This window comes from Crotalus tigris, unplaced genomic scaffold (genome assembly GCF_016545835.1).
Source record: "Crotalus tigris isolate CLP2741 ecotype Arizona unplaced genomic scaffold, ASM1654583v1 scf7180000020588.15403103151:6194809, whole genome shotgun sequence".
NCBI classification, from domain to species: domain Eukaryota; kingdom Metazoa; phylum Chordata; class Lepidosauria; order Squamata; family Viperidae; genus Crotalus; species Crotalus tigris.
The window spans coordinates 4823327-4848660 of record NW_024098092.1 but is presented as its reverse complement, the minus strand read 5'-3'; the positions used below and the strand labels follow the sequence as shown (position 1 = coordinate 4848660).

Below are 25334 nucleotides of genomic sequence, written 5' to 3'. Positions count from 1 at the left end.
TAAAGAGTAGACTTTTTATTCTCCAACAAGTTTGATGGAATGCCAAAATACAGACGGCGTCACAGGTCAACCAGGAAGGACCGTCCCCGTCGCCTCCTTCCAGCAGCCTAAGCAAAGCATCATCCCGTCCTCGTGGGGTCTAGGACAACTCGCCCTGGCCATGTCCGGCACAGCCCAACTCAACGTGACCAATTGGCCGTAGCCAGTTCGCCACGGCCAACTCCGCCACGGGAAAACTGGCCGTGGGAGAAGAGTTACCCTAATACCGAAGAAAAAACAAGTCAAATCAAATCACTAAAGAAAGGAGGCCGAAGAAAGGGCAACTTGAAACGGGAATGACAAAAATTAAAATAATAGTAAGAACGGTTGAATTGTCCCACAGCATGTTTTCCCATGGCGAATTGACCGTTGCTGACTTGGCCGTGGCGAGTTGTCCCGGCCGATTTGTCCCGTTCCGTCCTCACGAGCCCACCCATTACACAGAGTAGGGGTAGCTTTTGGAGAACGAGGCCTGTCCTGAGGTGTCTTCTCTCCCACCCTGTGCAGCCCTCTACTCTTCGCCCGGCTTCCCCTAGATTTCCCGGGGCTGCTTCTCCCAGCTACGACGGACCGTATTGCCTTGCTTCAAAAACGAAAGAATGGCCTTCCATAGGAAGAATACTCGCCACTGGACAGCCCTAGGCTAGATCTGAGGTGGCGGTCACCCTGTAGAATTGGGGAGGGTTTTTTTTTTATTATTGCATGTTACAAGATCTCGGGGGTCAATCGGATGCTCTCCCGGATCTCAAACCAGGTTTGTTGATCCTGGAAGTCGTGAGAGGGTCTTGGCCTGGGAAGGTGTCCTTCTCGACGTAAGGTCCATTTTTACCAGCTTTGTTGATCAGCTGTGTAGGGGAGGCAGATGTATTTCTGAGACCTCCCGTGATGGACTTTGAGGGTTTTCAAGTTGATCAGGGACCCCCCCCCCGAGAAGTAAACAGAGAACGATCTTGACTGGAAGAGGAAGGACGAGGAGGAAGAGAGCAACGAGGTTGTTGAGTTGTTCTTTGTGTGTGTGTGTGTGTGTATGTGTGTGTGTGTGTGTGACGGGTTCAGCGTTCCACCCCTGAGCGACAATGAAATATATACCCTGTAAGTCGATAATCAAAGACAGCACCGAGGACGATCAGAAAATTATCCGGATTGAAGGAACGTGGAACGGAAGACTGTCCGTCCCTGGATGACACGGCCACAGGGACGTACCTTGACCCGGAGAGGCCAAGAGGTTGAGGTGGGTGAGAATCCCGCTTTCCTCAGCAAGAGAGGGACAGAGGGAGACCGGTCGGAGCTGGGAAAGAGAGCAGAGAATGGGCCAGGGGAGATGGGAGATCTTAGAGGGGACTTGAGTTTGTGGGCTCCGGATACACCTGGAAGAATTGTTGAGGTCTCCAGAGCAGTCCCCGTTCAGCTGCAGGTTGTCCACCTCAGATGGAAGTAGGGGGGGGAGCATAGAGAGGTCCTTCCTGAACCCCCTTGGTGAAGGTGCCGTTGAGGGTGCAGGTCAAAAGAGTTATTGCGATCAGTGGCTTAAAAAAAAAGTACAAGTCTGTAAGAATCTACGGTTAGTTACAAAGACCGTCTTTTACGGGAGACCCCCACTCCCTACCCGATCAGGTAGAGGCCAAGAAGGTCAGTCTGAAGGAGTCCCCCCTAGGGATGAATGGTCAGAACAGGACCCAGCCTGTTTCTGGAGCCCCTTCAACCTCCTCGTTCTGAGCAGCGAAAGGGGTATCCCACCGCTAACACCACGCACGAGGCTCCTGCTAACTCCTCGGTAGGGTTCCCCGCGTGAAACCACACTCAACAACAAGCGACAACTATCAGAGGGGTCTTCTGCAACCCATGGTGTTGAGAAGCTGGGACCTCATGATCTGGATGCTGGTCAAGATCTTCCTTTGATGGCCCGTGAGATTGATTCCCAGGTTTTGCACGTCCCTGGAGGAGGAAAAAGAGGGGAAAGAAAGAAAGAAAGAAAGAAAGAAAGAAAGAAAGAAAGAAAGAAAGAAAGAAAGAAAGAAAGAAAGAAAGAAACAAGCAGAATAAGCTAGAATGATTTGATGCCGAAAAGCAAAAGAGACCTCATTATTTCTCTCGATGTTGCGTTCTCCTGCTGCAGGTTTTAATATTTTATGGACGTCGAAAGAATTGTCGGGCGTTTGAGATTTTCTGATGTTTTTCTAGCCTAAAAGTGCCAGGAGATTAAAGATTGCTGGCTTGCTTCTTCTGGCTTTCAGGAGGAAGATGGAAGATGAGACATTAGCGTTACATCACCATCGTTCCAGCTTCAAAGGCTTTGTAGTCCTTGATCCTTCTGGGGTCGGCCCCATTCGAGGGCCGAGGAGTAACATCCGACTGTCAAAACTGACACCAGTTGAAACAGCGTTAGGCGTGTCTCAGCAAGGAAGAGGGCAGCCTGCCTTAACACCTACAAGAACCTCTCTCCAAGGCAGATTAGAGACAAACCAGCATCTGACCTTCAATGAAGGTTTGCGCTGATTGGCTTGGATTGGAATCCAGCCAAATGTCACGTACATTCATGATGATGGCGCAAGGCAGAAATTCATCTGGCAGAAATTCATCTGGAACGACCTGGGGAGTGGGGGGGGGGAAATCTCCACAGAAGGACCAGAATATCCCCCAAGATTTGGGGCAGGGGGGAAAGAAGGGGGAGGGGTCTTCAAGAAGCAGAGATGCTCCAAGGACAAACTATTGATTGATCCTCAAGAGGTTCTCCAGCCTGGAGAGTCCCCAGCCTCTGACATCACAGGCACCTTTGGGGTTGGACTAGATGATCTCTGAGATGCCCTGCTTACAGCAAAGGCCCTTCCTTACCTGGGATGGTTTTCAGGTTGGCTCAAATCTAGAAGAAATGTTAAGTTTTATAAGATGGGGGAGGGGAAGGATCCACTCTGTTCAGTGGGGTGCAGAGATAAGGCCCAACGGCTGAAAACCAGACACTGGCACTGTGTATTTGTGTTACTGTGTGTGTGTGTGATGTACTTACTCAATATTCATGTGCATCACCATGCCGAGAGACGAATAGCCAGCCAGGGCGAAATTCTCCTGGTACCTTCCTAGCCGAATCGAATCCAGCCACTCTCCCACAGAGCCACAGCGGGTGAAATCAATGTGGCCTCGTTCGGACAGCGTTTGGGTGAACCTGCAGGCAAAAAAGCAGGGGGGTGGTCGGTGGAGGGGGGGGGAGTTGACCGTAACATTTTCATCATTCACATTACATTTGGTTCCCCCCCCCTTTGGCATCCTTGCTTTCACGATTATATCCCATCGTTTCTCTGATAGTAGTGTAACTCTGGTTCCGCGGCAAACTGCCCCACGGAAAATTGGCTCTGATGAACTGCCTGGAACGAATTGGCCAGGACAAGTTGACCGGGATGAATTGTCCAGGACAAGTTGGCTGGGACAAATTGACTGGGATGAGTTGAATGGGACGAATTCTCTGGGATGAGTTGCTGGGACAAATTGACTGGGATGAGTTGACTGGGACGAATTGTCCAGGACGAATTTTCTGGGATGAGTTGGCTAAGACAAATTGACCGGGATGAATTGTCCAGGACAAGTTGGCTGGGACAAATTGACTGGGATGAGTTGGCTGGGAGAAATTGACTGGGATGAGTTGACTGGGACGAATTCTCTGGGATGAGTTGGCTGAGACAAATTGACCGGGATGAATTGTCCAGGACAAGTTGGCTGGGACAAATTGACTGGGATGACTGGGACGAATTGACCGGGATGAATTGTGTCCAGGACAAGTTGGCTGGGACGAATTGTCCAGAAGAATTGCCCGGGACGAATTGTCCTAGACCCTGCCTGCCACGGCCGCATTTCCCGCCCCTTACCTGTTGACCGTGGCTGTGCATTTTAAGTTTTGTGGGTTGCGAATCAGCTTGTCCAGGACGCTGAGAATTTGGGAGAAGCGCGGCCTGTCGTCTGGCTCTTTCTGCCAGCAACTGAGCATCAGCTGGTGAAGGGCCATGGGGCAGCCCATGGGAGCGGGCAGCCGGTAGCCTTCCTCCACCGACTGAATGACCTGCGAGGAAGAGTCGCCCGCTTAACCTCGAACCCAAGGTTTTCTCCTCTCTAAAAGTTTTCTCCTCTCTAAAAGTTTTCTCCTCTCTAAAAGCAACGGCGGTCGTGTCTCTCTGGGCGCCCTTCGGAAGACGGCTCAGATCAGAAGCGTACAAACTGGCCTGGACTTACGTTTCTGGTTGTTAAGTGACTTTTTTTTTTCAGTGCTGTTGTAACTTGAATGGTCACTAAATGGACCGTTGTAAGTCGAGGCGCTTCAGATCCAGCTCCCTCCCCCCCCTTAAGATTGCAGACCCTTCTCCGCTTACGTCCTGATTGGTCATGTTCCAATAGGGTCGCTCGCCATAGGCCAGCACTTCCCACGTGACGATGCCGTAGCTCCAGACGTCACTGGCCGAGGAGAACTTCCGGAAGGTGATGGCTTCGGGGGCCGTCCACCGAACGGGGATCTTGCCTCCCTGGAATTCAAAGCGGGCCCGATTAGATGACCTCCAGGGTTCCCCTCCGAAACCTTACACTCTACCCTCAGCCCTGATTGGATGGCTAAGAACGGGGTGGTGTGGTGGGGGGGATCACATACGCTTTGGAAGAAACGCATCGCAACTCACAACCGCTTCAGTGCAGGGGGAGCCCCTGTTAAGTGTGAGCCAGCCGCCCCAAAGGCGAATGTGATCCTGGGTTGCGTTAACGGAGACCTAGAACCACGATCACGTGAAGTGTCGGCGCTTATTTGTTTCACCGTACAAGGACGCTTACTGTGGTTGTGTAAGCGGCATCCGGGTTGTCGTCCAGAACGCGAGACAGGCCGAAGTCCGAGACTTTGCAAACCAGGTTGCCGTTGATGAGGATGTTACGAGCCGCCAGGTCCCGGTGGACGTAACCCAGATCGGAGAGGTAGCGCATGCCGGCGCTGATGCCCCTGAGCATGACCACCAGCTGGAGGACCGTAAATTGCCCGTCGTGTTTCTGGAGAGGAGGGGAGGAAAAAACCCAAGCTGGGTGGTTTTTCTGGTGTGTGGGCACCAAGTTGGAGAATCCTCGTCTCTGCCCATCCCCTCTGCCCTCGAACTCAGCTCTTTTGAGGAGCTGGACAGTGCAGGAGCTGAGAAAATAATGACAGACCTTCCTTCCTTCCTTCCTTCCCTACAGATCTTCTTCCCTCTCTCCCACCTTCCTTTCTTCCCTTCATCTCTCCCTTTGTTCCTTCTTTCCTTTCTCTCTCCTTTCCTTCCTTCTTCTCTCCCTTCCTTTCTTCCTCCCTTCTGTCCCTCCTTCCCTCTCCTTCCTTCCTTCCTTCCTTCCTTCCTTCCTTCCTTCCTTCCTTCCTTCCTTCCCAATGCTTTGAATGCAGCATTGCAGGCTGACTCTGCCCACTGCCAGCAGTTCGATCCAGACTGGCTTAAGGTTGACTCAGCCTTGCGTCCTTCGGAGGTCGCTAAAATGAGGAGCCAGATTATTGGGGGCCATAGGCTGACTCTGTAAACCGCTTAGAGAGGGCTGTGAAGATCGGTGAAGTGGCATATAAGTCTACTGCTATTGCTCTCTCTCCCATGTTACACCTCTCTTTCCAACTTTGAGCACCGTGGCGTTGCAGGCATCTTACTCGGAGGAAGGAATCCAGGGATCCATTCTCCATGTACTCGGTCACAATCATCATGAGTTTGCCTGCAAAGACAAGAAAGATTAAATAAGAGAGCTGGTTGGACTTAACCCCAAGATCTAAACCAGGGGTCCTCAACCGGCGGGCGAGTGGACACGGGGGTGCGTGCATCCCCACTTGCGTGCGTAGTGGGCAAGCGCTTGTGCGCGGGCTCCCTTTGTCGTCTCCATCTGTAAAATGGGCACAATGGCCCAGCTGAACATTGCAAAGTCCAGAGGGGCAGGATATGGATGCACGGCTAGTTTGGGCCGATCTAACAACTCCCAGGAACCCTGATAAGATCCGTCGCCGGAGAGACCTACTTTTGGTGACCACCCCTTCCAGATGGATAACGTTGGGGTGATCGAACCGGGCCATGATGCTGGCTTCGCTGAGGAAGTCCCGCCGCTGCTTTTCCGTGTAACCAGGTTTCAGGGCCTTGACCGCGACGGGCACTTCTCTTTTCCCGGGGATCTTCAGACGGCCGTAACAGACTTCTCCGGATTCACCTGACCGACGAGAAAAAAAGGACGTCCAGTTCATTCAAAGTTAGGATGGCGTTTTTCTCAACCGCAGGAGGGGAGGAAGAGGGGAGGACTTCAACTCCCAGAATTCCTCAGCCAGGATTCTGGGAGTTGAAGTCCTCCCCTCTTTCCAGCTGGTGTTGAGAAAGGCTGAATGAAGGAAGAAGGAAGAAGGAAGAAGGAAGAAGAAGAAGAAGAAGAAGAAGAAGAAGAAGAAGAAGAAGAAGAAGAAGAAGGAAGAAGAAGAAGAAAAAAGAAGGAAGAAGAAGAAGAAGGAAGAAGAAGAAGGAAGAAGGAAGAAGAAGAAAAAGAAGAAGGAAGAGAAGGAAGAGAAGGAGAAGGCGAAGGAGAAGGAGAAGGAGAAGAAGAAGAAGAAGAAGAAGAAGAAGAAGAAGAAGAAGAAGAAGAAGAAGAAGAAGGAAGGAAGGAAGGAAGGAAGAAGAAGAAGACTCACCCGAGCCGATAACTCTCTCGATCTTAATCCGAGACGCGTCGATTTCCCGCATGACCTCGTGGGCAGCCTGACAGGGGTCTTCGTAGGTGTGAGACTCCAGGTAAAATTTAGATTCGGGGAATTTCACTGTCGGGATAGGTGAGAAAAACGAAGAAGCTGAATTTAATTTTGCTTAAATCTGCACATTCGTTTCAGGCGCTCGTCCCGTCAAGTTGCAAAGGGCCCCAGAGGTCAGCTAGTCCAGCCCTCTGCAACAGGCAGGAAAACCAAACAACTCTTAAAGACCTGGACTGACGACCCATCCAGGCGTTTACGACCATCGCAGCATCCCCGTGGCCACAGTCATTCGTTCTGAATCCAAATTCAGACGCCTTTTTTGCAACCGACTCAGGTTTATCGCGTGACCCCTGGAACACTGCGGCCGTCGTAAATATGAGTCAGGTGCCAAGCCTCTGAATTTTGATCACGTGCTGCGACGGCCGTGAAGGGTGAAAAACAGCCAATAAGTTCCTTGTTTCAGGGCTGTTGTAATTTTGAACGGTCACTGAACAATCCGTTGTAAGTTGAGGACTTTTCTTGCACTTACCTTGCCCGTTCTGGTAATGCATCTTCTCTTCATCTGGGTCTTGGAAAGCCTTGCTGTAGCCACAGTGCCTGTCGGGAGCAGAAGCGGGTGTTGATAAAAGTGTGAACGGCAACTTCCCTGCCTCTCCGCACAAACCTCCTCACGGTCCAGCCGGAGAGGGGCTTCCGGTTGGGACTGATCCCTCCAGATCACAACCCGTATTGCAACAGGTTCTGTTGCAACCGGGAGAGACCAGCCCACCCGTGAGGCGTCTCAATTTCTCTGGGTGACTTATCTGGAGTGAGTCATTTTGGGGCAGTGCTGCTCAATGAGGGGAGCTGGAAGAGGGCTGGACTTCAATTCCCAGAATTCTCCAGCCACGCTGGCTGGCTGGATGGAGAGAGGATGGAGGGAGGGACAGAGGGAGGAATAGTGGACAAGGAAGGAGGGAGGGAGGAAGGAAGAAGGAAGGAAGGAGGCAGGGAGGGAGGGAGAGGGAGGGAGCAAAGAAAGAAGGAGAGAGGGAGGGAGGGAGGAGGGAGGAAGGGAAGGAGGAATAGTGGAGGGAGGGAGGGAGGGGAGAAGGGAGGAAGATAGGAAGGAAGGAAGGAAGGAAGGAATGAAGGGAAGGAAGGAAGGAAGGAAGGAAGGAAGGAAGGAAGGAAGGAAGGAAGGAAGGAAGAAAGAAAGAAAGAAAGAAAGAAAGAAAGGGGGAGGGAGCAATAGCAGGGATGTTGTATTCTGTATTGTAAGATCCCTTGCTACAGAGGAAAGATATGTGGGATTGGGGGCACCTTCTTGCCCTGATGTGCACATCTGGATGAGTCCAGCCTGCTCAAAGGGGAAGACCCTACCTCTTCTTGCAAATGAGGAGCAGAAGCAGGGCTACCAAGCCGCTGATGAGTGTCAGGCAGACCCACACCACCGTCATGGTGTCGTATTGGGGAACTACTGGAAAAAGAAAAAGGAAACGGAATTTTAGCCACGTCAGCACTGGCACCGGTCAGTTTCACCAGATTTTGCAACACGGCCAGCCAAGAGATGAAGAAGAAGAAGAAAGGAGAAGGAGAAGGAGAAAGAAGTAAGTAAGTAAGGAAGGAAGGAAGGAAGGAAGGAAGGAAGGAGAAGGAGGAGGAGAAGAAGAAGAAGAAGAAGAAGAAGAAGAAGAAGAAGAAGAAGAAGAAGAAGAAGAAGAAAGGAGAAGGAGAAGGAGGAGAAGGAATGAAGGGAAAGAAGGAAAGAAGGAAGGAGAAGAAGAAGAGGAGGAGGAGGAGGAGGAGAAGGAGGAGGAGGAGGAGGAGGAAGCATGCAAAAAAAGCATGGCCTTGGGGAAGAATCCTTGCAAAAATAAAGGGGAAAGTAAGAGCAAGGCCTCCACTTGCGACACATGCAAAAAAATGTGATTTTTTTTCTCATAGCCAGGGAGCCCAAGCAGGGGAAGAAGAAACTTTTCTCTCCAAAATCAGGATCTCTTCCTGGTTTTGGATCTGCTTTCCAAGCCGGGAAAGCGGTTTCTTCTCGACATGCACTTTGCCCTCCCCAAAAAAATCTCCTTGGGGACTCTCGCCACTGGACTCTCACAGCCCTGCCCCCTCCCCCGGGCTCTTTCCACACTCCTCCTCCTCCCTATTTTATCTCACTTGCTTTGGCTGTTTCGACTTCGAGGGCCTGGCTGAACTTGCCGCAGCCGGCCGACGTCCGGGCCCGGACCTGGAAGATGTAGCGGGTGGCCGGCTTCAAGCCCAGGACGGTGGTCCGGTTGACCTTGGATTTCAGGGTGGAATAGCTCTGCATCTCCTTGTCCTGGGGAAAGAGGAGAGGGTGGTGGGGGCTGGGGGGGGGATGAGACCCCCAGGCCTTCTGCTCTGGAGAGGGTCCCTTGAGTTGAGAAAGAGGAGGGGGGGAAGAGACAGCTTCCTTCCTTCCTTCTCCTCTCCTTTACTTCTTTCCTCCCTTCCTTCCTCCCTCCCTCCCTTCTTCCTTCCATCCATCCATCCATCCATCCATGGCACCCTGTGCTTGAGTTGGACATGCCCATCTTGATATCCCCCAAAGCCCCTGAAGGCAGGACAAGAAGCAACAGGTGGAAACTGACCAAGGAGAGAAGCAACCTGGAATTAAGGAGGAATTTCCTGACAGTGAGGACAATGAACCAGTGGAACAGCTTGCCACCAGAAGTTGTGGGCGCTCCATCACTGGAGGCTTTTTAACCAGAGATTGGACAGCCATTATTAGTCTGGAATGGTCCAGGGTCTCCTGCTTGAGCAAGGGGGTGGGCTAGAAGACCTCCGAGGTCCCTTCCAGTTCTATTCTGATTGATCGGTTGAAACGGTCCAGGGTCTCCTGCTTGAGCAGGGGGGCTGGACTAGAAGACCTCCGAGGTCCCTGTTATTCACATAGGGGGACCCTGAGACCGCTTCCCTATGCTGCAGCCTTTGAAAGCCCCCCCCCCTTCGCCTCCAGGGAAAGAAAGACGGAGCCTCACCTTCTCGTAATATTTAATTTCGTATTCCAGGATGATGCCGTTGGGCTGCTCGGGCTGAGGCCACAGGAGGGTGACGCTGTGCTGACCCACGTTTTGCTGCTCGACTGCCGTCACTTGGGAAGGCGCTGCGGAGGGAGGGAGAGAGAAAGAGAGAGAGAGAGAGAGAGAGAAACAAGCAGGTCAGGGCAGAAGAGGAAGAAGGCACGAGCCCCGCCCACAGCCCCTCCCTCACAGGTGGGATGCAAACAAAGGGGTGGAGCCACAACTACCCGACAGGTAAGTTTCCTGGGATCCTTGAGTGTGACTGGAAGGGCCACAGGATTCCCCCCTCCCCTTAGGATGTCCTCCCAAGAATCAAGGTGTTGGAAGAGTCCTCAGAGGTCATCTAGTCCAACCCCTGCTCAAGGCAATGCTGGTCACCGGAGCTGGTAGTCCTCCAACACATCCTATTCTTATTGTGAGAATTATAAAAATGATCTCTCTCTCTCTCTCCTGCTCTTTCTCTCTCTTTTTCTCTCTCTTTCTCCCTCTTTTTCTGTTTCTCTCCCCGTCTCTGTTTTTCTCTCCTTCCCCTCCCTCTTTCTCTCTCTTTCTCCCTCTCTTTCTCTTTATTTTATATATATATAAAATAAATCTGTTTTTTGGATGGTTTCCCTCCCAGCTGGGAATCTGAGAAGCCCACTATATGGGGGGGGGGGGAGATAGCGAGTGCAAGAGACGCCTCTCGATAGATGTGGGAAGACGGTTGAGCGAGGCAGAGGGGCTGGATGTGTTTCCCATTTAATGGAAGACAGGCAAGGTGACCTTGGTGCATCAGCCTCTTTCCTCCAGCCTTCGGATTTCCTTTTTTTAGTTGTTTGTTTGTTTTTAAAAAATCAGTTTTACTAATTAAGCAAAATAAACAAGGGGGGAAAAAAAGACGGGAGAGGCTATACCTCGACGTACATAAAATGAATATTTCACTGTAGGGATGGGTGAAATGAAAATAAAAAGTTTTTTTTTTTTAAAAAAAAAAAAAAGGCCAGGCATCAAAATGATATTTTTTAAACGTATTTTTTAAAAAGGGGGGTTTTCTTTCTCTTTCTTTCTTCTCTTTTTCTTTCTTTCTTCTCTTTTTTTTCTTTCTGTCTTTTCTCCCTCCCTCCCTTTCTTTTTCTCTTTCCTTCCTTCCTTCCTTCCTTCCTTCCTTCCTTCCTTCCTTCCTTCCTTCCTTTCTCCCTTTCTTTCTTTCTTTTTCCTTTCTTTCTCTCCCTCCCTCTCCCCTTCCTTCCTTCCTTCCTTCCTTCCTTCCTTCCTTCCTTCCTTCCTTCCTTCCTTCCTTCCTTCCTTCCTTCCTTCCTTCCTTTCTCTTTATTTATTTATTTATTTATTTATACTTTGGACATTCACAACTGAACATTTAAATCATCAAATATAAGATAACAAAGCCGATAAGAGAAAAGAGATCATTTCAATTTTTTATATTTTTTTAAAGAAAAGATCATTTTTCTTTTTCAGAGGTAGGCAACCTCAATCCTGGGCCTCCCACTTTTCCAAATTTAAATGGAATCTAAAAATTTTAAACGTCTTAGCAAATTAAAACTTTTTACAGAGAACGGAGAAACCGTTAAAGACAGGAGGGGGAAATTAATCTGATTAATTAAACGAATTAATTTTTAGGACGTGGACATGGAAACGAAACGCATCTGTTTATCTGCTTTTAATTGTTTCTCTCTTTTGTCCTCTGGAATCCAAATTGGCCGCTCTTGCAAAATCCTGTAATATGTTTTTTACACACTGCGCAACCTTACACTTGTGTTTGCAGATCCAGCGTTGTATATTTTAGAGGGAAAGAAAAAAAAAAGAAAAGAAGAAGAAAAAAACCCCAACTCTCTTAAATTGAAGAACAGCTTGGGGTCGCCAGAGAAATGTAAAAAATGGCTTAATAAGACTCCCGCCGTGAAAATTGCCAATCCACCATTAAGAATTATTGAGAAAGTGATTGCACATAAAATAGGAAATAACATTAAAAAAAAAAAAAAGCTTCAGCAAAGCACCGTGCACAGATCCATTTGCATCCGGGTTTCCATTTTCCCGGCCATTAATAACAACAATTAGGGTGAAACGATTCTCACCGGACCAGCTAATACTGTAAATGATTTGCCATTAATAGCTACAATTAAGGCCGCAATCTTATAACCAGGGACTGATTTGATTTGCAATAAGGGAAGCAATTCCTTGCAAAATCCGGCCCAGTTTCCATCCGAGCTGCTGGCAAGACCTTCTCAGCACCAAAAATGTTAATTCTCAAGTGTCTTTCTGGAAAGTAGTGGTAGAACATGGCATCGTAGGGTTGAGAGGGACCTGTGAGATCTTCTAGTCCAACCCCCTGCGCAGGGCAGGAGATTTCTGGCCTGGCTTTTGCCGTGATACGTTTTGCTTTAGGAGCAGAGCAAGGCCGTATCCTGGCTTTCGTTTTTGTCTTCTCGTGACTTCGCGCAATTTCAGCCTCAGCAGATGCAAGAAAAACCAGATGTGGTAGTTCCACATATTGGTTGATCTGGAAGGAAGGAAGGAAGGAAGGAAGGAAGGAAGGAAGGAAGGAAGGAAGGAAGGAAGGAGGAAGGAAAGAAGGAAGAGAATAAGAGAAGAGAAGAGGAGGGGAAGGAAGAGGAGAAGAGGAAGAGGATGATGAAGGAGGAGGAGGAAGGGGAGGAGGAGGAGGAGGAGGAGAAGAAGAAGAAGAAGAAGAAAAGAAGAAGAACAACAACAACAATAACAACAAGAAGAACAAGGGGGAGAAGGGAGGAGGAGGAGGAGGAGGAGGAGGAGGAGGAGGAGGAGGAGGAGGAGGAGGAGGAGGAGGAGGAGAAGAAGAAGAAGAACAACAACAACGGGGAGAAGGGAGGAGGAGGAGGAGGGTGAGGTGGGCTGGGGACACCTTCTCCTACCTGCCTGGTTCGTGGTGATGTTGACGGCCACAAATCGCGGGGACTCATAGCTGAGGTCGGAGACCCCGTTGACGGCCTCCACCGAGAAGGAGTAATTGGTGTGAGCCAGAAGGTTGGAGACAGAGAGAGACCCTTGAGCCAAATTCATCTGCTGGGGGAGGAAACGGATGCCGGGCCCGCAGGATTCGCAGTGGCCCCCGCCCCAGGGGCAGCGATGGCAGATCACGTTGTAGCTGACGTCTCGCCGCCCGCCCTTGTCCAGCGGGGGAGCCCAGTCCAGGGTCACCGTCGTGCCGTTCACGCTGGAGAGCAGGTTGGTGGGAGCCGAAGGGGGACCTGGAGAGGTGGAGAAGGAGCTAAGAATCCAGTTGCAAGCCAACTCGACCTCCAACTTGAAGGACGGCGTGTGAGAAAGACTTTGGGAGACAGAGGAAGGGAAGCTGACCAGGAATGGTCAGATAAGAGAGGACTTAGACCACAAATGCATAATGGGGAAGGAAAAAAATTCAGGAGAGAACTTTCCTAACTTATTTCTGTGGAGAGCCTCCTTCATCCAGGCCCTGGTTGTCCCCTTTGCAGTCATCTGGTCATTTGCCTTTTTTTAGAGAGCCGTTGAGGCCATTTGGACACAGTGGCCTCAACAGCTCTCTAAAAGGATGCAAATGACCAGCGGTCTGCAAGGCGTATAAATCCTTCCTTTCCCCACCCTCCAGTCAGAGTCGAAGAAGTTTCTTGGAGGAGAAGCGAAACGTCTTCGAAGGAAAAACAAGGAAGTCCAGTGGAAGAAAAAAAATGCAACTGACAAAGAGATGAAAATCGGAGAAATTGCGATTATTAGGAAAGTGCACCTGACACACCGAAGCTGACAAAATTTGGAATGAGAAGGGAAACCTCCCGACGGGTGAAAAACTGAGGAATTTGCCATCAGGAGCAAAGAGCTACATACGTGTGCAGGCGGCCGAAGGCGGGTCCTGGGCAGCCCGGAAAAAGGTGTTTTCACAGCGACACACCTGCGCGGCCAAGGTGTCGGAATAGCTGTTTGGGGGACACCTGGCACACAGCTGGTCTCCAGGAGACGACTTATAAAACCCCACTGGGCAGGCTGGAAGAGAAGGAGCAAAGAAAAATGCGTGAAAACCGGTCCTCAGTCCCCTTCTTTTAGTGACGCTGTAACTCCGAGCGTCATTCGAGCAGGGGGCTGGACTAGATGACCTCCAAGGTCCCTTCCAGTTCTATTCTATTCTATTCCTATTTTCTATTCTATTCTATTCTATTCTATTCTATTCTATTCTATTCTATTCTATTCTATTCTATTCTTTCTATTCTCTATTCTATTCTATTCTTTCTATTCTATATTCTATTCTATATTCTATTCTATTCTATTCTTTCTATTCTATTCTTTCTATTCTATTCTTTCTATTCTATTCTATATTCTATTCTATATTCTATTCTATTCTATATTCTATTCTATTCTATTCTATTCTGTATTCTTTCTATTCTATTCCATTCTATTGTCGAAAAATAACTTTATTGTCACTTTAAATGTAGGCTAATCGGTATAACATTAAAATGAGATTTCTCTGTGAGCTGAGGACTAGCAATAAAAGGAAGAGAGGCCCAAAACGTTTATCAGAGTAATTTTTTTTTCAAATGCCACCCGTGTCCTGCAGAAACTTATTTTCATTCCCCTCGTAATTGTATCGTTCCAAGTTCTAAAAATAAAATGATCTAATAAAGAAGGGCTTGGCATTAATAAATAACTCGGATTTTTTTCTCTCTCTGTGAATCTCGAAGGGTGTTTATTTATAGCCGGTCCTTTCTCCTGTCTATCCGAAAAGGGGGGGATTTTTTTTTTTTTTTGCCAGATTAAACTGTTTCCCTCCCTCGTTCCTTCTCTCCCTCTTCTCCCTGATAAATATCTATCGATTTCAATGCAGACGTATCTCAATCCAGGCGTCCTTGATTTATGACGCAGGAATGAAACACGTGAAGGGTCAGGGATTAATCAGAATCAGCTGGAAGAGACCTTGGAGGTCTTCTAGTCCAACCCCCGGCTCAAGCAGGAGACCCTAGACCATTTCAATCAATCAATCAGAATAGAGCTGGAAGGGACCTGGAGATCATCTAGTCCAGCCCCCTGCTCAGGCAGGAGACCCTGGGCTGTTTCAGACAAATGGCTATCCAGTCTCTTCCTGAAAACCTCACTTGGAAAACAGAAACGGCCCATTTGCAAAAAAACAACAACAACTGAACGGCCGTCCCAAATTTATCCGGCGTAACTGAGGGCGGGCAGCATTTTACGCTCCAGCATCCTTCCCCGTTGTGACCTTGACGTCTGCCCCCCTTGTGTGAGATATTGTCAAGGCACAAACCGGCCGTTTCCCCCGCATCTCAACGAAGCCCCTGCGGTGTGGTGTTTACAAAGTCAACGCCTGCCACTTCTTTCGGCGAAGAAGTCGAAAAAGCAAACAAGCATCTCCTCGGAGAAGCCCAGCGTGGCGCCAGCTCTCCGGAACACGCGTCGCCTTGGGTGAAGCGCGCGGTGTTTGCGGCTGCCGTCGTCTTATCAGGGTTTGTACAGGTGCGGGCCGGATGATCTTGCTGGAGCCCCTTAGGAGGGAAGAGGGGAGGGAGGGACGGGGAACATGGCTTCCATGCTTGGAGATCAATCTTGCCCGGAGAGGAGGAGACGTTTTTGCGACTTTGCAAAAATCCAGAAATGACACGGATGCTTTCAAAGGAAGAAGCGCGTCAGGAATGGTTCCAAATCACACTGAAAATTCAGATTTCGGCTTGGAAAAAGGACCGGGAGTCCTCCATTTATGACCAGAATGGAGCCTCAACTTTCCAGTTGTTAAGAGAGTTTTGCCCCATTTTTACGACTGTTCTGGCCACGGTTGCCAAGCAAAACACTGCAGTGGTTAATGTAGTCACACGGCTGTTAAGTGAATCTCGCTTCTCCCCCCCCCCCAGACTTTGCTTATCCAGTGACTTTTGCTCCATTTTATGACCTTTCTGGTCACAATGATGAGGACTAGGCCTTGTTATGTTTTTACCAGTCCCAGACTGTCGATCGAATTGGAGATTGAATCTTAAATAATAACAACAACAACACCAATAATAAATTGATCTTCCACCCAATTTTCCAATCCCAGGTTCACCAAACGCAGTGAGTACGGATAGTCCTCGCCTTACGACCACAAGGGAGCCCAAGATTTCCATCGCTAAGCGAGACATTTGCCCCATTTTACAAACTTCCTCGCCAATCGTTCATCTTTTCTGGATAAAAACCGTCTTTAGGAACCCCTCTGGAGTTGTAAAAAGCCTGTTTTTTTTTTTTTTTTTTTCCTGGCTTCCCCAGATAAAACAAACACACACCGCTGGGATTCTGCGCGGAAGGAGAAATATTTGCCAAATTAAGCCCCGAGGCTTGAAGGACTTAGGAGGTTTAAGGAGAACGGGAAAAACGAGGCATCCGAGGAAGCGTCTTGTGGCAGCTCACAAAATGGCTGGCTTTTTTGGGGGGGGGGGGTTGATAAAACAGGCAAATCAGAAATAAGTAAATAAATAACCACAACAAGCCTCCTTTATCCTCAACTTGGTTCAACTTTTTGGGGCTCGGCCGTGGTTGTAAGTGGAAGACTTGAGTATATTTCCCAACTCCAGGCGGAGTGAAAAGGGATTTCATTTCTCTAGGATTAATTGCTGTGGATGTTTCATCCAAATATTTGCCTTTCTTGCAGAAGGGACTGATTAAGATCTGTCTTTGCTTCACTCCCCAAACTACAAACTAGGTTAACCTTGAAGCATGATGGCCGTGCGTCGTGCAGCACAATTCACGAAGTCGCTTAAACGCCCCTCTTGGCCAGTTGAAGATGGATGTAATTCAGCCCCCTGCCCATCCTTTCGTTCTGTGAAAACCCTTGGAGGGACCCTGAAGGTCTTCTAGTCCAACCCCCTGCTCAAACAGGAGACGCTAGACCATTTCAATCAATCAATCAGAATAAAGCTGGAAAGGGACCTTGGAGGTCTTCTAGTCTCATCTGTGCTCAAACAGGAGACTCTAGACCATTTCAATCAATCAATTATTCAATCCTCTAACTTCCTGAATTTCAACCCCTCCCTATTCCTCTTGCCCCCAGATCGGTACCCCCAAAACCATCCTCCCCGAACCCAGGCCTTACCCAAACACGCGTCCTTCCGCTCTTCGTAGCCGGCACTGCAGACGCACTTCCCGATGGGCACCAGCCATTCCCCCTCGGCGCTGCAGTACATTTTGGGGGTGTCCCTCTCCTCCGAGTGCGAAACGCACTCCCCCCGCACCTCCACCAGGGAGGAGGAATCCGCCCCCGTCACCGCTTCGGAAAAGGCGGCCAGGTTCCTCACCATGGCCGGGCACTTCTTGTAATAGACCCGGAGGGAGACGATGGCGATGCAGGCCCCGATGTCCTGGAAAGCCAGGTAGAAGCCCCTCTTGGTCAGCGGCCCGACCCCCCGGACCTCGGTGTTGAGTTTGAGCCTGCGGACCCCCAGGTCCACGTTGGTGAAGCTCTCGTCGGCCGCGATGGTGTCGATCTTGACGAACTGGCTCTCCCGGGCGGTGCTGCCCAGATCCCGGTCCGATTGGAGGTAGTGAAGGTTAAAGGTTTCCTTGCAGGTGCCCAGCACGCCAGGCATGCTGTTGCAATCCCGCAAGGTGAATCGGATCTCGGCGTAAACCCGGTGGGCGCCGTGCCGCTGGATCCAGCTGGTCCTGAGCCAGGTGTTCTGGTTGGCCGTCATGACGTTGCACACTTGGTAGGTGTGGATGGGCTGGAAGGCTTCGTCCATCTCGTTGATGGAGTCCCACTGGGGGAGGAAGAAAGCGGGAGGATTTGAATCCGAGACTCTTTCTAATCAAGGAGAGAGACCCCGCCCCCCCCAAGCTAGAACTAAGGAGAGGTTCCCTGGCGGTGGGAAGAATCAACTGGCGGAAATGACTTGGCCTCCAGAAGTTGTGGGTGCTCCGTCCCTGTAATTGTTTTTTTTTTTTTTTTTTAAAAAGAAGAGAGCGGACAGCCGTTTGTCTGAATTGGTAACTGGGTTTCCTGCCTGAGCCGGGGGTTGGACTAGATGACCTCCAAGACCCCTTCCAGCCCTGTGATTCTATGACTAGGGGATTAAAGTGTATTAAAGAGAAAGGGGAAATAGGAAGATGGCAAGTACTTGTTGGAAAGAGGCGTAGAAGTCATAATTTTATGTTTTTCCTCCTTCTTCCCTTCCCTTCTTCTCTCTCTTCCTCTCCCTTCCTCTACTCTTTTTTCTTCCTTCTTTCGTTCCTTCCTTCCTTCCTTCCTTCCTTCCTTCCTTCCTTCCTTCCTTCCTTCCTTTCTTTCTTTCTCTTTCCCTTCCTTCCTCCCTTCCATTTTCTTCTTCCCTCCCTCCCTCCCTCCCTCCCTCTCTCTCTCTCTTTCTTTCCCAGCAGGGAAAGCCAACTGGGTGGCTGTGGGTCAGTCCCTCTCTCTGTTTCAGCCCAACCCACCTCATAAGGTTGCTGTCGTGGGTTCACCATGCTGTGTTATTTATAAAAATAATAAAGGCAGGATTGAAAACCAAATATCTAAGAAATACGTATGAGCGTCAGGCTGGTCCACAGAGGGTCAGTGCCACCCAGACCGGCTTTTTCGTCCTTTCCGATCGCAGCCTCAACGCCGCTGGCTCTGCAGCTGGAGGCAGCCTCCATCCTGGCTAGCCTTGATTAAGATTTGCCTGTCTCTCTTGGCATCTGGTGGGGGGTGGGTGTTCCTGGATGCCAGCCAAAGGCTAAAAGCCGACGCCAGCAGATGCATTCCAGGCTGGCAGAGAAGCCGTGGCTTCTTGCCTTCACGTGGCTCGGGGTCCGCCACGAATACCCAGGGCGGCTGGCCATCTCCTCTAAGGAGAAACCCCGGCTGGCAGATGGCGAGGCTGCCAGCTTCCGCAGGCCCGTCACGTCCGGCAAGGCTGGGAAACTTAAGTGGCCTTTGCTACAAAGCTGGCTGTGCCAACAAGCTTCCCCACCCGGATTGAAAGAGGGAAGAACAAAGATGGTAGGGACCTTGGAGGTCTTCTAGTCCCACCCCTCCTGCTCAGGCTTTTTTTTTTTTTTTTTGCAAAGGAATGGAGAGTCTTGTACTCTCTGCAAGAGGTTTTGGGCTAATTCTCACAGCTGGGGGGTCAAGTGAGAGCAAGGTTTTTCAACCTTGTTGGCTGTAAGAGGGGTGGGCTTCCACTCCCAGAATCCCCCAACCAACTGGCACGTAGTTGTGACAGTTAACTATCCCAGTTTCCCATGATCACCATTTATGACCTGTCCAGCCGGAAGTCAATTGGGGAAGCTGGATTCAGTTCACAACCGCGTATCTCCCTTAACGACCAAAGTGATTCGCTTAACGACCGTGGCAATCAAAGTCATAAAAACCGGGGCCCGGTTCGCTTAACGACCAGCCTCCAATCGTAGCCGTTAAGTCGAGGACTATCTGTCGTCCGAGGTGTTGAATTTTGCACAGTTTGGGAAAGGCCGTGCCGAGTGTGTTTCCAATAACATGCCAGCCGCCTGCGTTTTCCCAACCCGCTCGAGATGAACTGATCAAAAAGCATTAAGCCTGATTAACGGCCGGTCCCCGGTGATCTGGAGGCCTGAAAAAACAGATTTGGCTGAAATAAAGAGACAGGCTTTTGGGATAACAAGCCGGCATGCAGTAGCTGCTCCAGCCGTTCTCCCTAAGAAGAAGAAAAAAAATCCCTTCGCCGGACGCAAAATGTGGATGTCGTCGTTAATGCGCCGAGACAGGGCGCTTGATTTCATCTCTATGCGGGAATTTATCTAATAGTTTAAATGGAAGCTAATGCTAGATTAAGGGGGTAAAAAAAATATATATCAGATTATAAAGGGATAAAGAGGCTGGAAAAAGAAAGGATGTCAAACGAGCTTAAAATTGAGCCCACGGAGGCAAAAAATGACTTAAAACGTGGAATCGTAGGGCTGGGGGGCACCTCAGAGGTCTTCTAGTCTAACCCCCCCTGCTTAAGGAGGAGATCTTATACAATGCCGGTCAAACGGTTGTCCAGTCTCTTCTCGAAAACCTCCAGCGAGGAAGCCACCAGTTCAACAATTCGGAAAATTGGGGAATCGAACTGGTTCCATTGGGTGGTTTGTGATGATTGTGATTTTGATTGGGATTGATTTTGATTAAGACTGTGAGTGATTGTGATTGTGATTGATTTTGATTGTGATTGACTGAGATTGTGATTATGAATGATTTTGATTGGGATTGAGATTATAGTTGATTTTTTGATTGTGATCCTGGTCATGGTTATGGTTATGACTACGGTTGTGGTTGTTGTGGTTGTTATTATTATTGTTGTTACTTACCCCATGGGAAGGATAAATGAGCCAGCCCCAGTCACCAATAATCTTGGAGGTATCCAGCAAATTCACTGCAAAAGCAAGAGAAAAATCCATTTTTAGAAGATCCGAAGCTGTGGATCCTGGAACTTTGGGCATCACGTATCATCTGAACCCCGAGAATTTGGTTTTTCCTGCGTTTTCAAAAACAGACTGGATAACTACAGACAGTCCCCGACTTACAATGCTGCATTTAGTGACCGTTCAAAAGTTACAATGGCACTGGAAAAAAAAGGGACTTAGGACCGTTTTTTTTCACACTTACGACCGTTGCAGCATCCCCCAGAGTCACAGGATCAAAAATTCAGACGCTTGGGAACTGACTCAGATTTATGATGGTCACAGAGCCCTGATCCCCTTTCGCAATCTTCTCTGGGGAAGCCATTCATTTAGCGACCGTGCTATTCGGTTAACAACGGCAGGGATTCACGCAAGAGATATTGTCAAATAGGACAAAAACGCCCTTGACAAGCGTCTCAGAATTTGGGGCTCAATCCCGGACGTTAAGTCAAGGACGGCCTGTAATTTGACCCACATGGGATAAGGTCTCCTACCTTGGGATGAGGGGGTTGGACTAGAAGACCTCTGAGGTGCCCTTCCAGCCCTTTGATTTTGTGTTTCTCTATTCTGTGGATGGAGGAGTCTGTGGGGGTTGTGTGAAGCCACCTACGCGTGCGCGCACACACACACACACACACACACACACAGAGCCGCACCATCAACAAACTCTGAGCAGCGTTTGTTTTCCGAGCATGTTATCAAGATGTTTAAAATGCTCCCAAACCCCTGATCAAAACGGTGTGGAGCTGCCGCAGATCACGATAAGTCTTCGGCAGAGGTGGATAGAATATCAATTTCTAAGTCGTTAACTCTCTGCAAAACATTTATAGGAGGGGCCTTTTAATTGCAGTTTTCATATGTATGTATGTATGTATATATCTATATCGATAATCTATCTATCTATCTATCTATCTATCTATCTATCTATCTATCTATCTATCTATCTATCTATCTATCTATCTATCTATCTATCTACACCCTTTTCCAATCCACAGGTTAGGAAAGATTTCTTCTGAGTTTTTAATTCCTCTTTATTTTTTATTTTATTTTTCCCCCCTGTCCAAAGTTGTGCGCTCTCTCCTTCCCCCTTTTACCATTGCTACCGGGGAGAGGTGGGGGGGGGAGATTTTTTTTTTTTTTTTTTTAAATCCATTTTCAAATCCGCACAGCAATCAGGCAGACTTGGATTCCTCTGCTCACCCAAGGAGAGACGATGGCGAGAAGGAAAGGAAAAATAAAAAAATAAATAAATCAAAGTCCCATCTCTGAAGGAAATTGGGATTAATTATAATGGGGATATTATAAGAGAACGGTGGGAAGTCTGAGGTTGGGTGGGTGGGTGGATGGGGGAAAAAAACACCCAGCTTTGAATTTGGGGGTGTTGTTTTTCTCTTTTATCCAGGCCTGGATTCGATGGGGGGGGGAATTATAAATGTATAATTATAATTATATAATTAAAAATTATAAAATTGTAAAATATAAATCTCTTGTTTTCTGCACAGATTTTTTTTTAGGGAAACACCATAAAATTGTGTGTGTGTGTGTGTTTCTCATAATTTAACTCTGGGATTAATTCTGATAGTTCTCCAGATCAAGCTGGCTAAGTGTCACGCAATGTTGCAAGCGCTTAAATAATGCAGCTTTTAAAGCTTGCTTTAACATAAAGCCATTTGCGTAGCTGGAGGCCAGGCTTAATAATTCCCTCTGAGAAATAAAACTACCCTTCTGGGTCAAAATAGCTAATCATATTTTACTTTATGGCGAGCATTTTTAAGAAGACGCGGCATAGTCTGATGGCTGACAGGCGACTCAGTGTATTTAATGACACAATGTCATTTTTCTTTTGGGTTCTTTTTGCTAATTGTTTAATTATCCTGGGTTTTACCTATCCCCAATTTCCTTCCTTCCTTCCCCTTCCCTTTATTCCTCCCATCCCCTCTTCTCTTCCCTTCTCTCCTTCCTTCTTTCCCTTCCTTCCTCTTCCCTTCTTCCTTCCTTCCTTTCTCTCCTTCCTTTCCTTCTTTTCTCTTCTCTTCTCTTCTTCCTTCCTTCCCCTTCTCTTCCCTTCTCTTCTTCCTTCCTTCCTTCTTTCCCTTCCCTCCTTCCTTCCTTTTCCTTCCTTCCTCTTCCCTTCTTCCTTCCTTCCCTTCCCTCCTTCCTTCCTTCTCTTCCCTTTTCTCTCCTTCCTTCCTTCCTCTTCTCTTCCCTTCTCTCCTTCCTTCCTTTCCTTCTTTTCTCTTCTCTTCTTCCTTCCCTCCCCTTCTCTTCTCTCCTTCCTTTCTTCCTTCCTCCTCTCTTCCCTTCCCCTTCTCTCTCCTTCCTTCCATCAGTCTTTTCAGTGCCATTGTAAATTGGAACAGTCACTAAGCGAACTTTGTAAGTTGAGGACTATCTGTATAACCCAAAGAGGAAGAAGAAAAAAAAGCAAGGCTAATTGCCCCCCCCCCAAATAAAAATAGAGAAAGCTTTTTGGAGACGATACTCTGATTGCAAAAAAAAATAAAATAATTTTTTTAAAAAATCCGCCTTTTTATCTTTGGAGAGAGACAAAGATTTCCTTTTGGGAAATAACGATTTTTTCAAACGGTGTCCAATTACGGGCCGTTTAGGATGCTCTCCGCAGGCTCCCCGGATTGATGTCTCTCTCTCTTTAATCTAGAGGCTTGTGGCATCACAAGAGTTGTGAAGCTTTGGTGCTAAATTGCTTTGTTCTAAGGAAAGGGCCGCAGCAGCCTCCCACTGCCCAGAACAGCTGAGTGGATATTAAAGGTGGACAAATTGTGTCAAATTCCCCCCACACACACACACACCTCCGGTCAGCCGAGTTTTAAAAGTCGCAGATCAGCTCAGAAAAAAAAATAAAGTGGTGGGTTGTTTCGTAGGAGTCAAGGGAGGGGGAGAAAGAGGGTTAAGTTCAGACTTGCAAGATGTAAAAAAGATGCTGAGACTCTAGACAGAGAAGCAGAGAAGAGCAGCAAGGATGATTAGGGGACTGGAGGCTAAAACATATAAGGAAAGGCTGCTGGAATTGGATATGTCTAGTTTAACGAAGAGAAGGACGAGGGGGGGACAGGATAGCAATCTTCCTGTATCTCAGGGGCTGCCCCAAAGAAGAGGGAGTCAAGCTCTTCTCCAAAGCACCGGAAAGCAGGAGAAGAAGCAATGGATGGGACCTAACCAAGGAGAAGAGCAACCTGGAATTAAGGAAAAACTTCCTAACAGCAGGAACAATCAACCAGTGGAACAACTTGCCACCAGAAATTGCAGCTGCTCCATCACTGGAGTTTTTAAGAAGTTTTTAAGAAGAGACTGGACAGTTTTTTGTCTGAAATGGTATAGGGTCTCCTACCTGAGCAGGGGGTTGGACTAGAAGACCTCCAAGATCCCTTCCAACTCTGTTTATTCTATTCTATTCTATTCTATTCTATTCTATTCTATTCTATTCTATTCTATTCTACTCTGGATTCTATTCTATTCTATTCTGGATTCTATTCTACTCTACTCTAATCTACTCTATTCTATGTCAAAAGCAGACTTTAAAATAATTGTAAGCATTCTAAGAAAAGGAGCACATTTTAATCCCATTCGGAAACGTGCAAAAGGAAATAAAACAATCTGGACATTTGTTGTCCTCTCTCTGGATTGCAGCCCCCTCCCCACCCCACCCCCAGGCCAAATTCCCGAGAATATCAACTCTTTCTTGAAGAAAGAAATTGTTGAACATTTCGCTGGAACGGAGCAGCAAATGGTTTGCAAAGCTGGCAGAAGCCTCCTCCTTCAGTAACTCCGAACAGTGTGATGGCAATTTTGTGCCTCTTTTTTTCTCCCCCGTCGAGAGCTTCAAAAAAATAAAATAAAATAAAAAGATCCATCTTAGTGTCTCTGGGCAGAGCAAAACAGTTGTTATTTGGCTGGGCTGGTTTTTTTTTTTTTTTTGCCAGTCCTTTGCAGTCCATTAAAAACGCCTCTTCCTGCAAAGCGCCCGGTTAATTTATCTTTTTGTATAGGATGAGCAGAGAGGGCTGTGTATGTGTGTGTGTGTGTGTTGGATACACAGCTTCTGATCTTCTGCTGCTCTTTGACAGGGCAAGCTTTTAGTGAGACTTCTCTTACTGCTTAATTGACTCCCTCCCAATAAGTGGAGGCCTGGCTGTCTCGGCCCTCTGCAACCGGGCCTTTTTGCCAAAGGTTGAGAAAGGAGGACCTCCCGGAACTGGGATTCACACGACAGTGTTGACCCGGGTCAGCAAGGAACCCAGAAGCTGCCTTGCAGCCTTAAGGGCGCCAGGTTCAGTTGGAAAGCCCTTTTCCATAATCTATCTATCTATCTATCTATCTATCTATCTATCTATCTATCTATCTATCTATCTATCTATCTATCTATCTATATTCATCTATCAATCCATCCATCCATCATCTATCTCTATCCATCATCTCTCTCTCTCTCTCTCCATCAACTATCTCTATCTAGCTATCTAGCTATCTGTCTGTCTATCCATCATTTATCTCTCTCTATCCATCATGTATGTCTGTCCATCATCTATCTATTTACCAATATCTATCTAATCTATCCATCCATCATCTATTTATATCTATCCATCATCTCTCTTCTATCATCCCTCTATCTAGCCATCTATCTGTCTATCCACCATATATTTCTATCTATCCATCATCTATCTGTTTCTCTGTCTGTCCATTATCTATCTATCTATCTATCCATCCATCCATCCATCCATCCATCTATGAAAAAAGTGACTTTTCACACTTGCAACCATCACAGCATCCCCAGGGTCACGTGATCAACATTTGGATGCTTGGCTACTGACTCTTACTTATGACGGTCGCAGGGTCCCGGTGGGGTCACGTGATCCCCTTTTGCGACCTTCGGACGAGCGAAATCCACGGGGGGGGAGCCAGACTCGCTCAATAATCCTCTTACTCACTTAACAACTGCAGCGATCCACTTAACAACTGGGGCAAGAAAGGCCATAAAAGAGGGTTAAAATCCGTCCTAACAACTGTCTCGCTGAGCCACCAAAGTTTTGGGCTCTGTTGTCGCTGTAAGTTGAGCACCACGTGCGTTCCTGGGTCTGGACTACCTCGCAAGGCTGGCCCCTGCCGAGGAAGGAAAAAAAGGGGGACGCACCCCACAAGGCCCATTTCGG

The 25334-nt window shown here is 48.2% G+C and overlaps 1 protein-coding gene across 3 annotated transcripts in view; it reads right to left on the bottom strand.

Moving 5' to 3' along the window:
• The window catches only part of EPHA8 (EPH receptor A8), a 51990-nt gene continuing 26656 nt past the window's right edge, over nucleotides 1-25334 (bottom strand). For 2 of the 3 annotated variants that reach the window (XM_039367655.1, XM_039367652.1), the window contains 16 exons: nucleotides 20077-20141; nucleotides 16868-17531; nucleotides 13630-13785; nucleotides 12684-13019; nucleotides 9754-9878; nucleotides 8909-9071; nucleotides 8123-8219; nucleotides 7290-7357; nucleotides 6704-6829; nucleotides 6049-6234; nucleotides 5690-5751; nucleotides 4843-5052; nucleotides 4395-4544; nucleotides 3897-4087; nucleotides 3044-3199; nucleotides 1-1974 (listed from right to left, as the gene is read on the bottom strand). In XM_039367655.1, coding sequence (XP_039223589.1) covers nucleotides 1860-1974; nucleotides 3044-3199; nucleotides 3897-4087; nucleotides 4395-4544; nucleotides 4843-5052; nucleotides 5690-5751; nucleotides 6049-6234; nucleotides 6704-6829; nucleotides 7290-7357; nucleotides 8123-8219; nucleotides 8909-9071; nucleotides 9754-9878; nucleotides 12684-13019; nucleotides 13630-13785; nucleotides 16868-17513 — 2787 coding nt within the window. In that variant the 5' untranslated portion in view covers nucleotides 17514-17531; nucleotides 20077-20141 and the 3' untranslated portion in view covers nucleotides 1-1859. The remainder of the gene's footprint in view (nucleotides 1975-3043; nucleotides 3200-3896; nucleotides 4088-4394; nucleotides 4545-4842; nucleotides 5053-5689; nucleotides 5752-6048; nucleotides 6235-6703; nucleotides 6830-7289; nucleotides 7358-8122; nucleotides 8220-8908; nucleotides 9072-9753; nucleotides 9879-12683; nucleotides 13020-13629; nucleotides 13786-16867; nucleotides 17532-20076; nucleotides 20142-25334) is intronic. The other variant, XM_039367653.1, reaches the window with a different exon arrangement.